Here is an 18,685-nt window from a genome sequence, read left to right on the forward strand (position 1 = left end):
GCAAAAGCACCCTAGAAGAAATGCAAATGACTCGTGAGCTGTATTCTATGCTGTAGGTGTTCTAAAGCCATGTTACAACTTAAGTGAGAAATAGAGTATTTGTTATAATAATAATATTAGCGATAAACTCAAAGAATGGAAGAATGGGTTTGTAAAGACCCGTGACTTTCGGGTCTTTATATAAAACAGAATTATTCAGATCTGTTCAGCTGGAATAGTTTATCACCTCCTATGTTTTTCTATCTTCTCTCTCGAAGCTTCTCACTATAACACAAGAGCTATGATGTCATTTTCTGATCAATAAACCCGCTTTGATGAATAAACGACACAACACCAGGCAATCTTGAAAAATATATTTGTTGGCAAGTTTTGCATTTATATATTTACATATACATAAAATAAAATCTAGTTTGTCCCTTTCCTAGTTTAATGAGTTGCCTAAAGAAACAAGAAAGTAGAGAAATTCCCATTTCATTGTCATGATTTATACAATCCTTGCAGATGTGGTTTAACACTAACACAATAAATTAAATCGTCAAAGAGAAATTCAAACATTTGACTTGAAAGGTGATCAAGAGAGATGCATCCTAAAAGTTATATGATACAGTTTTTACAGCGTCAAATTTTTCCTTTATTATGTCCCATTGTGTGCGGCTTGGAAGTACCTCCTTTGACATTAAACCATTCCTCCTCCTGAATTATATCAAAGGTTATGTATCTTGTTTATATCTCCTCAAATGTGTGTTCACAAGTCTATCCTATATAATGTACCATTTGGAAGAAAAACAAGCTTGAGATGTTTAGAGGCGAGTGTCTTGGATATTGTCTTCTGCCTCTTCCTGTAGCGTTTGAGTCACTGAGCTGAGTTTGGTTTGAGGGGCGCGCATGCTAGAATTACGCCGGGGGAAAAGTTTGAGACACTCCGCTGGACTTATGGCCTGCTTCAGGTGACTGGTCTCATTCAACAGCTTCTGGATGGATTCGTAAGGCTTCACCTGACCCTTTTCAATCATCTGCAGCAGGAACGTTTAGAGAAGAGGTTAGGATTCAAATTATTTATAGCCCAAAAAGTGAAATGGTGTCAGCTCTCGTAAATCTTAAAAAAAATATATTTGTAATATGTATAAAATGTCCCTACAGTCTTGCTAAAGTGGCTATCTAAAAATAATGTGAATTTGACAGCGGGACTAGTTGTTGAATGAAAAGAGAGTGAGATCCTTACCAAGAATGACTGGCACTCAAGAAGCGGCTCCACTTTGTGTTCAGATAGTAATATAGTGCATGTGGAAAAAGACTGTCGCAGTGTCTTCTTTAATACCTTTATTGTCCTGAAACCAGACAGAACGCAACTATTAGTTTTACGCTGATTTTAATTTATTTTATGAATTACAAAACCAAATCTGGTTGATGCTAATGCCCGGTTTCACAGACAAGGCTTAAGACTTATTATTAAAATTAATGTTTGAGCTTTCTAAACATGCCCGGACATATCTTGAAATATATCTGTGCCATTGTTTTGTCTCAAGATGCTCACCAGAAATGCTTTTTCCCAAGGTATTATTATAAAAGGGACTTAAATATCTCAATTTATCTAAGGTATAATCCTGGCTTAAGCTAAGCCTTGTCTGTGAAACCGGGCCTTTATATTCCAAATTTCAGTAATAATTTCATTTTACTGCTTTTGACATATGCAATTCCACATACTCAAACTCAGTCGCTGCATCCCAATTTGCATACTATCTGTATTCAAAAATAGAATTAGAATGTCCCAAATCGTAGTATGCTGAAATGAGTATGCCAAGTACCACATTGGAAGTGTGAATCCATGGAAACGGTTGATATTACCCACAACTCACTGCGAGAGGGCAGAGTTTAGTTATGCTACACTGCATTAATAAAATGAAATAAGAGAAGCTTCGGTAAAGTAATAAATGTAAGTAAACATTACAATAATGAATGAATAAATACATATATGCAAGGAAGAGCTGTATTTTGATGTTCATGACAGTTCAGGATAACGTCGTTGTCTAGGCGACGACCTCTTCCGTTTCGCGTGAGTATGTCCAAGTGTGTGCATACAGTTTTGCTTTTCCATAACAAAAACAGGACATACTTTTAGGGCATAGTATAAGTAGGCGAATTGGGACGCAGCAAGTGTCTTATCTGTGATTTTGTTCAACAAGTGATATTGTTGGGACTCACATCGGGTCAAGATGAGCACTAGGCTCGTCCAGCAGAAGGATGCGGGCTCTGCTGAGGATGGAGCGTGCCAGACAGATGAGCTGCTTGTGGCCGTAACTCAGTACATACCCTCCATATTCCAGCTGGAAATCCAGTTTGTCAGGGAACTGCTCGATTACTGACTTCAGACCAACCTTTACACAAACAAAAGCATTAACATTAATTAAAACTTTGAATAGAAATATTATTTTGGACCCCTGCAGCCAAAACCCCACCTCTTCAGCAACCCTCCACAGTTCCTCATCAGTATGGCAAGCATACGGGTCCAGGTTCATGCGGAATGTTCCCGTGAAGATGAAGACTTTCTGTGGTGGTGCAAAATAATATTTCCAAATAATAAGATGTAAGAAGTTATCAAGAGAGGTGATCAACGCTTGCCCTCAAATCATGTTACCTGAGGCACCACGCCAAAAGCTTTCCTCCACTTTTGAAGAGGCATTTTGTTCCAGTTTACTCCATCGATGGAGATGTCACCATCAGTGTACACCAGCTTCAGCAGAGCATTGAATAGAGAACTCTTTCCTGAACCTGTTCGGCCCAAGATACCCACCTGAAGAAGCAGACAACATCAATTTAATCTCTACAGCTATTGTACAGAGGGGTCCAGAAGTCTGAAACCACAGTGAAAATTCAATATTCAAAATCTAATTTATACCTTAAATACAAAAGTTTTAAGATTTAAAACTGTTAAAAGTTAACATTTATGTAATAATGTTTTTTCTTAAAACCATTTCTTAAAAATCTGTTCATGTTATCAATGTTTTATGGTATTATTGCAAAATGTGTCATCTACATTACAGATATGTTAACATTATATGAAAAGAATTATACTATATGCGCATTTTCCTAATAGCACCATTAATACGTAATGGAATAAGTTTCCATTTACTGTCTTACAATTTCTTTTCACTGAAGCATCACTAATATACACATTTTTGTCATTATTTTTAAATGCATTTGATATTTTAAATTGATATTTTGACATTTCACAGGTAGTACACCCAATGAACTTGTATTTTGTAATAATACCATATATCCTTTATATTTCATACATCACTTTGTTTCCATGTGCTTCGCTTCCCTGTATCTACCGTAAAGCTTCTTTTTTTATGATTTATGATTTTATGATTTTTTGCAGTGTTGTGAAAAGGCTAATGCAATAAATTGAATAAATTCTGGGAATTTGATCAATAGATGTGAGCATTTAAACGTTAGTAACATACCCTCTGTCCTCCCTCCACAGTAAAGGAGAGATTTTTAAGAACAGCGTGCCCCGACTCTGTGTATTTGACCATCAAATTCTGCACATCGATCTGACCATGGCTGGGCCATACTGTGTCGGTCCGGGCATCTTTGTTCTCAATAATCAGGTCGCAGCCTTTCCCTTGGTCCAGTTTGGATTTGGCCGTCTCAGACGGCAGGTCAATGAACTTAAAAACCCGGTCAACAGATCGCATCTGGAGGAAGAAGGATTAGAAAGCCTATGATGTAATTAGGTCCACTGAAGTCCAACTTGCATGTGGTTTGTTTAGCCTTTAAATGATGCCTGACTCGTGTTTGTGTGTCCTTATGGAGGCAATATACGCACACGGTTACACTCTGTGTCTGTGCCACAGGCAAAATATACATATCAGTGCTATTGTAACTATTCTGCAGATAGTGTAGTAGAAAAGGAAAAACAAAACGTTCTGCACTTTGATAAACTCAGAGTTCACTTTGAGAAAGACTATTTTTCAATGCCTAATAGAACAGGACAATTCCTTCACAGCTGAAAAACAATTGTGCGGGTACACTACGAACAAAAGACTCACGTACCATTCCATCCACCGCGATGCTGGTGGCCACACACCACTGGAAGGTGCCTAGAATGAGCATTGACAGGCATATGACGATACCAATCTCACCCGGTTTATCCTCTGTGGAATAATGCACACACGCCGACAAGCAAGTGTAAACATCAAGTACAACCGTACACACAATGACCTCAGTTGTACACTTTTCCAAGCACTGCTCGCAATTACTGCTTAATAAAATCAATTGACTGTAAAAGTCAATAAATAAGGCGTTCATTAGCTTTTTGGACTCGGTAAGTCCTCAAATAAACAATGGCATCTGCTCGCTCTACTGTGCTGCTTGTTTAGTTCTCTCTCACATATCTTGCCTAGATACAGATGGACGAGCTCTTACGGTTGGTTCCTACCGCAATCCAGGCGGTCAGCGTGAAAAAGAACACAAAGATGATGTCGGCGCGGAAGAGGAACCATCGCAGGGTCGACAGGTAGAGGAACCAAGTGGCAGTGTGGGTGTTGAGAGCCTTCTGGAACAAGTTCTCAAAGTAGGCCTGACGCTCAAAGGCCCTGATGGTCCACAAACCCTTTAGTGAGATGATGAGGTGAGAGAAAATTGGGCTCCGAGCTAAAAGACAAGAGAGAAGGATTTCTTTACATACATTTTGAAAAATGGTGCTTCACAATGCCATTTAAGCTGTATGAAAACCATAAAGAACTTTTACATTGGAAGAACCTTTCTGTTTCAGCAAAGGTTCTTTCTTGTGGAAAAAAGTTCTTTAGACTAATAAAAAGTAAGAAAGAAATGGTTCTTTGGAGAACCAAAAGTGGTTCTTCTTAGTTTGCTGTGAAGGAATTTTTCTACTACCAAGAAAAACATGATGTATTCATCTAATTGCAAGTTTGGAGATGTTTAACAATAGTTTTGTGTGTTTTTGCCATTCTGTCATTTAGTGTTATTAAATTTTCACTGTCAGGTGGAAACTTTACATCTATGAAAACTTTGACTTTAAGTTCCCCCTCCCTTTCGAAACCCTTTGACAGCTGACAGAACATGGCGAATAACATGCAAGGGGACCTGCGTTGTATGTAGATAGAAATAGCTCATTCTAATATAATCAAAACACTTCATTGTGTAACCTCTTTATACACTTCTGAAGACATATGTATATTATATTGCATTTGTATCTATAGATCATCCCAAAAACTACACATTGGAGCTTTAAGAAAATGGAAAACAAAAAAATATTTTTTAAATAGTTAAACATTTTCTTGTCAATGTTGACACATTTTTTTACTTTTTATTGGTGAAATATTTGGAAAATCTATAGAAAAACAAAAAGGTAAGCAATATTAATGATTTATGAAAAAAGATAAAAGCCCAACTGCGATTATATGGAAACTCAAAAGAAAATATTTTCGTTATGTTTGTGAAGATAAAGTCGGCACACCGAAATTTTTCTCATATGCTTTTGCTCAAGCACCAAAGTTGATTTGCATGCTTTTGTCTTATTTTGTTGAATATAAAAAAATGGGTTTAACAAGAAAACGTATCTTTAATTGTAAATGTTCTTGTGCTTATTACTGTATTTTGTAATCATCTACTGTATGCCGGACATAACCAACGGCAAGATGTCAAGAGGAGAAAGGAAGAAATAAAAGTCTTGCTCCATGCCCCCTGACATTCATCTGATTCTGACCTAATAAACATTATGAACTAACGCTCAAGTTCAGCTACCCATATTATCACCAAATCATCACATTTCCACATTCATCACAGTTGTCCTTGCAACATGCCTATCCCCTTTCTATAACAACAAAGACTCCAGCTCCACTTGTCAGAAAAACAATGATGTTGGGCAGTTTTCTGGGATTCCTGCAATTGAATGTTGTTGCTCATCAGTTGTGGATGATGAGAGAAAAATGTCAGGATAACAGCATAGGAAATCCCTCGCCGGGTTTTAGGGACACTGCCAACTCTGAATTACAAAGTACGGAAAACTAGTTGTTTTCTCTGTGGCCCTGGACACACTGGCAGACAGTTAGAAGATCATTGACCATTAAAGATTAGAGGACTTCTTCTTCCTGTCTAAATGACAGTATATTAACCAATCGAGGGGAGTCATGGCTAAGACCGTTGTCTTGTTCAGTGAAACTTCTGACAGGAGAAGATTGGTTGACAGACAGGGCTCTGACACACCATGCCATTTCCTCTGATCCCCTGTCTCATTCTAGTTGACTCATCCATCCTCTGCTCCTCCTCTGTTTCGGACCTAGTGCTGACCTCACATCAGCCCCTGTCTTTTCATCCCTGGAAGCGGGTCACATGCCAGAAGTACATAAGTACAGACTGGTAGAGCATTGCGCAAGCAACACCAGAGTATGGGTTTTGATTTCTGTCTGAATAAAAGCATCTACTATTTCTGCATGCAAAGGACGTCCAGACCTCTGTGCTCCCGATTTGCTAGTACCTTCTGTCTCAAGCTGCTTCAGCTGTTGTCCTGTACGGAGGAAGTACTTCCTCATCACAATGAAGATGATTGCAAGTGGAGTAGCCGCGAGGAATATGTACGGCCTCACAATGGACACCACAAGTATACATCCCACCACCACCAAAGTCAACTGTAGAAAGAAGAGAAAAGACCCATGACGGTTTGTTTTTGTTTAGAACTGAACTGTGCAGAAATGTAGATCACCAGATGTTTTAATAAGAACCCGTTTTAATAAGCAATGTTTTTGACAATAAATGTTTGTTAAAAGAGGTCAAACCTGAACAAAGTCAAACATGAGGAGAGGAAGCATGTCGTCAATTGTGGCCATGTCTTTGGTGAACCTGTTCATGATTTGGCCTGCAAAAATAAAAACAATATACGACAAATAGTTAAGCAAGTGGTCAAAAATCAAAGCTGTGTTAAAGGTATGGTTAACCCAAAAAAGAAAATTCTTTCATCATTGGTTCACCCCCATATTATTTCAAACTTATACAGCTTTTTATCTTCTGATAGAGAAGATATTTGGAAAAACCTTGATAACAAAACAACAGTCACCCCAATTGAATTCCATTGTATGGACACAAAACCACTGTGACATTTCTCAAAATATCTTTGTTTACGTGAATTACGTGAGGGTAAATAAATGATGACAGAATTTTCAACAATGTTTACTTCGGTAGCCACACAGAAGCAATACTGTACCTGTTTTCATGGTATTCAGCACAGACATGGGTGCCCTAAGGACAGCATGAAACATCTTCTGGTGCAGTTTCTTGGAGATTGTGATCATAGTGTGGACAAATGGAAGACCTCTAAAGAATCCCATGGCCAGTATGCTCTCTGAAGTGGCCACATATATATAGAGGATGTAATAGCTGCTTGTGGGGGTCACAATGATGGCCTTGCTCTTTTCAGGTAAGGACATGTTGGACTTGGTCATATTTGGGTCAAATCGGTGATGCTCTTCTTTCCAAAGTTCACTGGAGCAAAATAAAGAAAAAGCATTTTGTAAATAACTATAAAAAAGTTGATCTCGTTATTAAATTAGTCTTCTGTCCAAGAGAGGTAATAGTGACTTTTAGGACAGTAGTTGTTAGTTTAGATTCATAAACTTCAGCAGAGCTTGTCCTTGACATCTACTGCTATGCTACTGACTTGCTAATTCATTTCTGTAGATCTTTGCAAAATGATGAAAGGAGGTAAAACACTCACTCAGTTATGAGAAGAATTCCTGCCACAGAACCTGCAACCTGAAATAATGAAAAGAAACAGGGTTAAAATGTCGTATGCATGTTTAAAACCATTCAACAAAATATCAAATATTTCAGAATTGTTGAATTTAAAAAAAATCAGCAAGGTCTTTCTTCTTTCTGTGCCTGGTCAGTATTGCGGTCAGTATGCAAATAATAAATTAAATTAATATTAAAAAACCTTTCGATTACCTCAACTGCAGCAATAATGAGGATGAAGATCAGAACATAAAGAAGACTTTTGTTATTGGACACATATCTGACATATGTGTTCCACTTTGTTGTTTCGAATACCTCCTCTATTTCAACGATTTCATCAACTAAGCACACCTGCAAAATAAAACACATTAGATCAAGAAAAAGTAATAATATGATGCCAGTGCGGTTGCCAGGTTTTCACTTTTCACACCTCAATGCTCTCTTCCTCTAGGACTCCGGTGATGTCATATGCACTGTTGGACAGACGCCGGGTGTAGACGTCCAGCTCAGAGACTAGTTCGCTCTGAGGGACGACGGAGAGCCGTTGACGGAAAGACGGCTGAAGGTGGTCACGTCGGCCTTGACCTTGCGTATTGGTCATGAAGGCTAACACAGACTGTCTCCTCTGACCAGCCATATGGACTCCATGATTGTGATACACGTCACTTCCCATGAACGATTCATCCACTAGCTCGTTCTCAGGTACAAGGGAGAACTTGCGGTCTGGTAACGTCCTCCGAACCTCTTCCTCTGGTGACTGAATGAAGGATGCCTTACGAGCCGTTCCGAGAGGATTGATGATCACCGAAGGTTTGCGCTCATCTAAGTACATAGGCTTAGAGGGGGCGATCTGACGGTAGGAGGAACGATGAGGACGCGCACCCGCGCTCTCATCCACCGAAACGCGCCGGAGGGTCTCGGTGAGGATGGAGCAACGACGTTCGGCGCTGATGTTGTCGTAGGCCTCCATACCCAGAAGCAAAGAGCTGAAATCAGGTCGCACTGACTGAAGTTCTGAAAAGGTGCCGTAGAAAAAACTTTCACCGTTGTGGAGCAGTAAGATCTTATCGGCACGCTTCAAGTGGTCAATCTTTGTTGTTACCAGGATGCGCGTCTTGGAGGCCATCAGCTTACACAGACATCTGGGTAAATACAAGTTATACATCAGTACATATCGTACATAATCACTTCAGTGTTACGGTCATTTCAATGATAAAGTCAAGATGTGGTATTATATAATGTTTGTGTACTTAATAAATCAATTAAGCTAAATAGTGAAGAGAATTCAACATTTTATATACATACTTGTCAAAAATATCCTTTTCTGTTGCAATATCCAGATGAGTAAAAGGTGCATCAAGCAGGTAAACGTCAGCATCTCTATATACAGCCCTTTTCAGATAAAACAATGCCATTTAAACATCTAAATACATGTATTTTGTTATTTAGAATCTGATATTGTCTGTCATGCCAGCTCTCTCATACAATACTTCAGAAAATAAAGAGGCTGTCAAGCCCTCATTTGGTTTATGGTTGTAAGATCATGTTGAACTATATTAAACCGTCTTTCATATTGACTTTATGGCTGTGTAAATCTAAAATATGTTTTAGATGTACATGACCACAAAGTCAATAGTTATGGTCATTAAAATGTCATGGGATTTACTTCCTTCCCTAAACTTTTGCGGGAAAGAGCAGCCATTGAGTAAAGACAGGTGGGGTCTCCGGCATACTGGAACTTTGGTTAGTACAGGTGCTGGAGTACACCTGAGGAGTTGAGAGATGTTCAGGTGAAGGTGGGAGACATACCTGGCGAGAGCCACACGTGCCTTCTGACCCCCACTTAAGTTCAAACCCCCCTCAGCCATTGGAGTCTTATCCTTCTCAGGAAGAGCAGCCAGATCCTAATAATGAAACAGACAAAACCATCAAAAAGTGCAGGTGAACCTAAGATGGCTCATTGCTACAAACCTGTTTTGGGAAACTCAAATCAATGTGAACTCACTTTACGTATTTGAGGGAAAGGCTGTGAATTTTAATAACCCTGAAAGTACTGCAATGGTATGATAATTGAAGCGTCATATCAGTTTAAATATTCAATGGAAAACACTTTCTGCTACATAATGCGAGTACATATTTAATGTAGGTCTACTGGTAATTATGAGAAAATATTTTTTTGGTTTTGAGTTTAGACACACACAGGACAAAACATAAATACATACAGTGTGTTAGTTTAAATTCATATTATGTGTTGCAACACATAAAGGGTTTATGTCCACTATTATTTAATTAGCCAATAGAAAATAGTTAAGTCATTGTTATGAACCAATAATAGTGGCATGCATACATGGGAGAGACACTATGCAGCATTTCATTGGATAGAAATCTGTGTGGTGAATATTTTCAGTCAAGAATGAATTTTGTTTAATAGACTTGAACCTAAACACACATAAACCAAACATACCAAAACTAAAATGTCATGCTTCTTTTACATCTTACCTCGTACTCAGCTCTCTCTGTCCATTGTAGCATTAAAAATAATTAAATTATGTGGTTAGAAGAACTCTTGACAAACAAACCAATGGAAAGCATTGGAGAGCTTCTGTTTTAAATGTGGAAATGCATGAGTTTACTGCTCAGATAAACAATGAATGGGCTCTGAAATTTTACTATATCAGTGTCACAAAAGAAAATACACGCACAACACGAGCCCAATAAACTCAGTCAAGTGTGCAACCATGATGGGGGTTTTCACTTTACATATTAAAGACTCCACAAACCCATTTATTGTCCTGTTAGCCCTTCCATTTGCATATAGAGCTTGTTTGTAGTCTGACGCAGAACAGTAATGCTAGGAAATCATACCCGTCTTCATCTTGCCATACACAGAAAAAGACTTGTTGTGTTTACAACACATTGCGGCTTCTTGCTAGTTAGCACACAAACGGCTAACTTCTCACACAACGTTGTTAAGTTCTTGCCTAGCATTGTAACCACAACAGCCAGCTCGTACTGTTCTTTGAACTCTTCTGTTGTTACGAGTCTGAATGTTTCTTTACAAACAGTCATAAATTGTGCCTGTTCTCAACATTTGGTGTGAAAACAGGCTTTGTTTGGGGGGAAACAGGTTCATGTTCCCCCCTTTGGGAAAGTTATGTGACTGATTTACCATTTAGAAAACACACAGTGCCAGCTGAGACATATCTGGACCATCTAAGAGTTCTGTTGTGGCTACAATGTATTTACTTATCAAAACATTATAACAAATGTAATTCTTTGAATTTAAAAGCTTTTGTTGAGTAATGCTAAAATCAAACAAATACGCTTATATCCCTCTTTAAAGACTCAAAACCAAACATATCTCAGATATTGGCACTGATATACATCATGCACACATCATATTTCTAATGGGATGTGAATGTGTCCTCAACAGATCTGATGCTCCTTTCATGTAGGCCTAAGACTCATTAAACAAGGGGCCTGTCTCTCAACACATCGGCTGCTGAGAGTTGCACGCGATTGGCTGGTTTTGTATCAAGAGATTGAGAGCGAGGGGAGAAAACCATATTGAGTGGGATACTATGACACAGTTCTGCATCTAACAAAGGTTCTCAGTTTAAATGCCAGGTGAACATTCCATCTAGAGAGAGTGAGAAAGAAAGAGAGAGAGAGAGAGAGCGTGAAAAAAACAGGCAAAGCCAAAGAGAAGAGAGGAGACAAAGAGAAGGACTTGACAGGTTGAATCAGGTCAGAAAATATCGACAGAGAAGTTGAAATATGAACTAGTGAGAAACCGAACAAGGTGGAAGACTTAGGAAATTGGAGAAACCATGAGCATACAGAATCATTTATTTGTCAGTACCTCCTCAAGCTGGCATGCTTTAACCACACTCTTGTATCGGTACTCATCATAGGTCAGACCAAAGAGGATGTTGTCCCGGATGGTGCCAGGCATGATCCAGGCTGTTTGGGAGGAGTAGGAGATTCGACCGCTGTGTCGTATCTTCCCGGAGGAGGGGACCAGCTCTCCGAGGATGGTCATCAACAATGAGCTCTATAAATACAGACAATGTCAGAACAATAACAACTTTACAGTTTCCTTTGCTAACCCAATCCGTCATATTTTGGCTTATATTTTGTTCGTACTTGTTGGCTGTGTTTTTCTTTATTGTAATTGCATTAACTGCATGTTTGATATATTTAAACAAGAACAAAAAATCTTCCCACCTTCCCAGATCCCATAGAACCAGTAACAGCCAACATCTCGCCTTTCTTCAGATTCAAGCTGATGTCCTTCAGTACAGGAGTGACACACAGGTTAGTGAAGAAGAGGCCTGCGTCTCCATTAGGATGACCATTAGCTTTGTTTTCCTGTTTGATCCTTTCCAAAAGTTCGCCGGTACCCTGAACAATAGATAAATGTTATGTACCTCCATTAACACACACAGATGTTTACTGTATGTTTTGACGCAGATCTGTGGATCGGATCTGTACCATACATTAATGATTATTACATTTTAGGATTTAAAGCAGATAAAAAATGGTGTAGATCTGAACTGATCAGACCATAATTTTACCTCATCCCAAGAAGCAGTGACATTTTTCAGATCCAGGTCTGTGATGCTGAGATCATACTCCAATAACTTGTATTCTTCATTTCTAAGAAATTCCTTGAGGATGTAAATGACACAGGTTAATGTTTCAGAGTTGTGGATACAGAAAAGATCACAGTAATGGTCAATTCTCTCAAAATACAGATTACAGCATTACATAATGGTATAATTATGGCATTTATACAGGCGAAGGAGCTTTCAAACTAAAGGGTGAAATGTGTTTTCAAGACAAGGATGAAAATATCAGACTAGGCTAGCTGTCACAAAATATTTGATAACTAGCCCAAGTATGCACTACATTTTCAGACATAGTTTTGCTTAAATTGATGGTTTACCCCTAAATTTAAATTATTTTATCATTTACTCACTCTCATGTCATTCCAAACCTGAATGACAAAAGAAGATATTTTGAAGAATGTTAGTTAACAACATCGGCGCCCATTTATTTTTATTTTATGGACACAAAACCACTGAGACATTTCTCAAAATATCTTCTTTTGTTGTTTAAAGAAGTAAGAGTCATATGTGTTTTGAACAACATGAGGGTGTTAAAATGATGACAGAAATTTAATTTTGTGAACTATCCCTTATTGGTAGGCCTACAGTACATAAAAATGCACTCACTTCAATTTTCCAAATGAGACGCATGGTGTCATACCACATCTGAATTGAACCGGGCAGCTGTCGCGTGACTGTCATACGCAGCACCATGCAGTAAGAGAGAGTGGTGAATATGCGGCGCAGGTTGATGCCGCGACTGAGGGCGTGAGGCACCACCGCCGCCACAATCACAAAGATGGCAGAGAAAAAGTATGCAGAGCTGTAGAAGTAACGCAGGGAGCCTATTTTCCTGGTCAGCTTTACTTCATCCCTAAAAACAGTTTACGGAAAAAAGAATCACAAAATGAGGGGAAATGCCAGAATATTTGGAGTCTGTGTCATGGGATATCAAATAGCCAAAAAAACAACGGGACATTGATTCTCCTAAACCGAGCTGATAACAACACACAAAGGCATGTCGTGTGCTGCGATAAATGTAATACTACAGTGAAACATAGGAAGACTGGCAAAAAAAGAGCCTCTGATCCAACACTATCCTTTATTGAGTCTGCTAAAGATGCTAATTTCTATTAAAGCTATACAAATCAAACATAATTATGAGTTTGAGTTGTTTTATAACAAATGAAGGACATCTGAATGTAACATCGAGTCTTACTGTCTGATGTTCCTGATGAGTGTCTCCATTATCTCCTCCCAGCCGTAAGCCTTTACTGAATGCAGGTTCTCCATGATCTCTGAGGTTAAAGCCAAACGCTTGTTGGTCAACAGAACCTTTTGTGCTCTAATGGAGAACAAAAACGAGGCAGAATATTTGTGATGATCTGTCTGTGCTTACAGTACTCCATGTACGTACATAAAAACACTACAAAAAACTGTGGATGTGTAATACAGTAATACATCTGATTAAGCATGTTGTTATGGGTTAATAATGCACTAACTTTAGACAGGATACATATTGAACTGGCCTTCATTGTCTTTATATGAAAACTACTGCATCTATGAGATTTCATCACAAAAACAGCTTCTATGTGATCATTTGACCGACATTGTTTACATTTCTGAAAAGCACAAGGCTAACCAGCCTCCTGATTATAGGAGCAGAACTGAACTACCTGTTCAAACTCTTCAAAGCCTTTAACCAGAATGAATCACAGCTGGAATGTCTGTTTGTGTGGGAGCATTAAAAGTATTTGAAGAGATTTTCAATTCTGTGCCACTTTCTGTGCCAAATGAAGCATTTTTTGACAAGATTAAAGGTGTGGTGTATAATTTTTTGGAGGATGTATTGACAGAAATGCAATATAAGATACATAACTATATCTTCAGAGGTGTATGAAGACCTTAAAGTCCAAGTGAAATTAAAAATAACAAATCTTATTTTTCATGAAATATTGCAGCGTTTATAGTAAATAGCTTTTCAATGTGTGTCATTTTCTTTTTTAAATTCATGTACCCTCATGATCTTAAGTTAAAATCAGAAAATGCATTTCCGCCCTGAAATGACTATCCATCTAAAATGACGTAAATTTGACGGCTTGGCCGGAGCATACGTTAACTCCTCCCCTTCAACTGTCAGTCTTCTGCCAGTTTGATTTTAAGATCAATGCAACAGCTTTTACACGTCCAATCGATTCCCAGGGAAAAATCCAAGCCACACCCACTACTTTTCTTCTTTGAAATTCCTTTTCACTCGGAAATGTGGCAGAAAACGGAAGTTAAAAAGGTTCACCGGAACTTTAAATAATGAAGTGTTATGTTTTATTACATTAGAATGAACTATTTCTATCAACATACATCCCGGGTCCCCTTACATGGAATTCGCCATGTTGTTTCTACAGTAGCCCTAACCGGACAAACTGCTCTACAGAGCGCTTTTCGTGAATACGTTATCTCCTTCAGCAAAGAAATGTGAAAACCTGTCAGGCACCGTAGTGCTCCGAAAGGGAAGGGTGGAGTGGGCCATTGGTTGCAATTTGCAACCTCACCACTAGATGCCGCTAAATTTAATAAACTGGACCTTTAACCTTTTGGTGTAAGGGGATGGGTGGATGGTAGTTTTGAGACTTACTTGTAAGGACCCATTTTATGTGAGAGAAATGCTTGCAGGACACCCAGTAAAGAAATTGCGGCCAAAGCACAGAAGCTGTTGACATCAATGAGTTCCCAGATCAGACCGGTACACAGGATGCACTGCAGCGGTGATATCCAAACAAAATGGGCCATACCTAAGCTCTGTTCCATAAAAGAAAATTCATCTATAAACAAAATGACAAAATATACATATATATACAAATTTAGTGTATGACATAAGGTTAGTTCCACGCATACCGCAAACATGGACCTTGTCGTTAAAACTAAAGTCAGACTTGTTTTATTCAGTGTTCATGTTTCAACCAAACGCCAAATACTGCAAAAGCAAACATACAGAGCCACACGCGTATATAACATTTCACAGAGAGGTTTGAAGCCATTAGGAAAAATTATAATACAAATAGTAAATTCAATTCCTTAGAATTGCAATAGCTACAAATTTAAAAGAAGCTCAAACCTTCTGAGGGTAGAGGGCTGGAGAACTACATTAAATGCAGGTGTTAATTGCTTCAGAACACTTACAGAGTATATCAATATTCAACACCCTGGCTCTACCTTCCCGAGAGATTCCTGAGTTCACTCATCGTCCCTTCTGAAGAACCAACCTGTTTATGTCTTTGTCTGAGTTATACAAAGGCTTATATCAATATTTTCAAAAGCGACTTGTGTCTTCTTTGATTCACAATTTACAATCATAAAATGAACAATTTGAATTTACTATTTTGTCATTCTACACTTGCCTGATCAAACTTTCCCAGATTGGCTGACATCAGACTGACCAGCTGACCTGTGCTGATCTTGTCCAAGACTCGGCTAGAAAGTTTCAAGGTCTAGGAGGTGAGGAGATATATATACAGTTAATAAAGTTCTTATTAATATATTGTGCTACAAATGGTATTTCAAATTTCAACCATTGGACCTACAGTATGTGATAACCGAATGCAAACCTTTTTATAGATGATGCTAAAGAGAGCAATCCTGATTTGCATGCCCAGGCGGTGCAGCCCAAACATGGCTGGCTGGAGAAGAAGAAAACGGGCAGTGAACAGCAAACCAAGGCCCAGGGCAAGAAAGTAGCCGATGGCTCGTTCTGGTTCATGGGCTGGGTCAAATGATGCAATGATCCGCCCTAAAAGCTGAGGCTGCACTGTTTTTGTGACCTCCTGAAAAATGAAAAGAAATGATTAGACTAAGACAAAACATCTTCAAATGTGTATTCCAAATACAGGTATTGCCTGTGCATCATTACGCAAGTTAACGTTTATTGACATCTTGGAAACACTATGCCTAGACTCTGAATATTTTATATGTATAACTAACCAACTTTCTACCTATTTACACTATATCTGCACTGAACATGGATGTTTGGTTTTGCATGTACACACAAAATCAACCAAAATATCAAGAAAAATGTATTCGGTTATCAATTACACATCACTCCATGACCCATATCCAAATAATTGGCAAGCTGTAGCATTAAGAAAAGCACTCAAATCCTAGAACATGAAGGAACACAAAAGAGATATTTAGACGTACACTATTTGGACACTTACGCCTATATACAGAAGGATGCCAAATAACAGAAAAGGTCTTAGGAAGCATCGTGCCAGTGCTCGAAGTAAACTGGGGTTTTTCCTGCCAGAGGCAACTTCTCTGTCCCATTCTCTGTTTAGGAAGAAAGAAGAAATGAACAGAACAGTTTAAACAGCCCTTTGAATCCACCAGCTCACATAAAACCAGTATGGTCTGCATTGTTTGGTGCACTCCTGTATAACCAGGGTGATTTAACCAACTTATTAAACATCTCAACAAGACCTGCTTCAACCTGTTAATTGAATAAAAAGTTCAAATTCCCATCACCACTGCATGTTGAATTAAATAAATGCCCATCATCTATCACTCACCAGGAGCCTGCCACTTTAAAAGGTCATTTTTGATGCCCATTAGCAGGCACTGGCATGAATGTATTGTGGTTTATGTGAGGCATGACCTGGGAGGAACTTTACTGGAACAGGCAGGGTGACATTTAAGGGGGTTGCCCACATTTAATTCTTCCTTTTTCCACTTTCTTTTGTCAAAAAACACGACACAGACACTGGCTTAAAGGTGTGATATTTGGCTCTCTTGAGTAACAGTGCTTTTGAGGACTCTGAATATAACAATGGAGACCAAAGCTGTGGGTTCTTTTTGGGACACTTCATTATGTAAATGTGTTCACTTATAAAAAAATGTGAGTTAACAAGTTTTATTAGGCTACAGTTCTGGACACATTCAGGAGACCACTTTATAAAAAAACTTTAATTCACAAATTCAGAAAGTACAACATTACATGCTTTTTCAATGGTCAAAAGGTAGCGATCTTTGTTAGTGAAAACACTTGAATCAAATGTTTGTATGAAATCAAATGGAATGCAATTGGAAAGTAAGAAGTAACCAACAACACACCTTTTTATAATAAGGCTATAGTGTTTATAACCAAAGAAAGCAAATTAATAAATCAGACATCAGAATAAATCAGGATACAAATACTAACTTTTCCAAACGCTCTGCTAGGACATCTGCGGTATCTTCACTCGGAGCTTGATAAACATCAGATGGCCTCAGTTTCTCTCTAAAACCCTTTCGCATAATAGGGTTTGTCCACCTGCAAACAGTTGTTTTACCATTAACCTGGTGTGTCCATTTTATTGATTGTAGTGAATATCATTAAATGTATATTGAGAAATAGATTAGTGTAGTTATTTTGGTCATATTTAAAGTGACAGCACGTGAATGCTGGCGTCACAATTCACAAACTTGCATGTGTAGAGCAAGACCATTACTCAGAAGTTTTCTCCAAGTAGTAAAGACACTAGACTGGTTATTTTGTGCTGTTCAATTTATTGTAGCTACAATGTTGTCAAAACTAATTGATTGTCTATAATCGTATGAAAAGGTTTGAATGAAATGGTTTTTCATGCGCTCTGCGCACACTCAATAGGCTACATGTACAGACGAAAGAAATCTGAGTAGGCTAAAATGTATCTAAAATGTAACACATACGCGTTCCAAGGCATATCATGCGGTAGTCCAAACGTGAACACACACGCACAAAATCTAAAACGTAATATTAATGTTGCGTCTTACCAAAAGAAGTATCTCGATAGGCAGTTAGCATCCTCTACAGGTGATCTCCGCATCCTCAAAGTACCCCGAGGGTGACAACACTTACATCGAGTGTCAGTTTAACTTATGTCGATTGAATGGTGTCTCAGAGTGGCTGTCGTCCACGTATTGCGCAAAGATCGCGATGATGTTGAGATTCGCTGCCAATATTAAGACGACAACGTAAAAGCTGTCCTATCTAAAAGCGTCACTGAGAACAGCAAAGCGCTGTCTAATGTTTCTCATAAAGAGCCCATAGTGACAGCTGCGCTGTGATTCAGTGAGACAAGTGCGCTCTCTCAGCGCCCGCCGCCAAAGCTCCTTTGGGCATGTCATCTTCGAAGTGTCAGTCTTTTACAGAGATGCTCACGTGTTGCTTTACAGCAGCAAGCGGTGTGTCATCGGAAGAGAATTCTGATGCTTGAGAAAAACATCAAAACGTGTAACACATCGCCAGCATTTTAATTCATTCAAACTCTGACGAACTCTAACCCATTGTTTAAATTTATCCACAGACTTCCTGGTTT

At 38.6% G+C, this 18,685-nt stretch overlaps 1 protein-coding gene across 1 annotated transcript; it reads right to left on the reverse strand.

The window, feature by feature from the left end:
* Positions 1 to 338: 338 nt before the first annotated feature.
* cftr (CF transmembrane conductance regulator) lies at positions 339 to 18,487 on the reverse strand. Its single transcript, XM_079466557.1, has 27 exons — positions 18,141 to 18,487; positions 17,548 to 17,658; positions 16,568 to 16,679; positions 15,962 to 16,177; positions 15,755 to 15,844; positions 14,992 to 15,155; positions 13,579 to 13,704; positions 12,987 to 13,233; positions 12,327 to 12,419; positions 11,977 to 12,153; positions 11,612 to 11,803; positions 9,559 to 9,653; positions 9,055 to 9,141; positions 8,180 to 8,891; positions 7,963 to 8,100; positions 7,733 to 7,770; positions 7,223 to 7,500; positions 6,798 to 6,877; positions 6,500 to 6,650; positions 4,429 to 4,656; positions 4,057 to 4,157; positions 3,465 to 3,698; positions 2,636 to 2,791; positions 2,457 to 2,546; positions 2,203 to 2,375; positions 1,223 to 1,328; positions 339 to 1,013 (listed from the first exon to the last, which is right to left on the reverse strand). Exons 1-27 carry the CDS (start codon positions 18,191 to 18,193, stop codon positions 801 to 803), a joined length of 4,461 nt encoding a protein of 1,486 aa, XP_079322683.1. The 5' UTR covers positions 18,194 to 18,487; the 3' UTR covers positions 339 to 800.
* Positions 18,488 to 18,685: the final 198 nt, after the last annotated feature.

The sequence above is a fragment of the Barbatula barbatula genome (genome assembly GCF_947034865.1).
Source record: "Barbatula barbatula genome assembly, chromosome: 10".
NCBI classification, from domain to species: Eukaryota; Metazoa; Chordata; class Actinopteri; order Cypriniformes; family Nemacheilidae; genus Barbatula; species Barbatula barbatula.

What these genes read in the sequence shown, in the direction of transcription:
- cftr (XM_079466557.1), bottom strand. Translation starts at nt 18,193, where the DNA reads ATGCGGAGATCACCTGTAGAGGATGCTAACTGCCTATCGAGATACTTC. An exon ending in TCATGTTTGACTTTGTTCAG is followed by an intron (nt 6,651 to 6,797) that starts GTTTGACCTCTT and finishes TTCTTTCTACAG; the next exon opens with TTGACTTTGGTGGTGGTGGG. An exon ending in GATTGCGGTAGGAACCAACC is followed by an intron (nt 4,158 to 4,428) that starts GTAAGAGCTCGT and finishes ATTATTCCACAG; the next exon opens with AGGATAAACCGGGTGAGATT.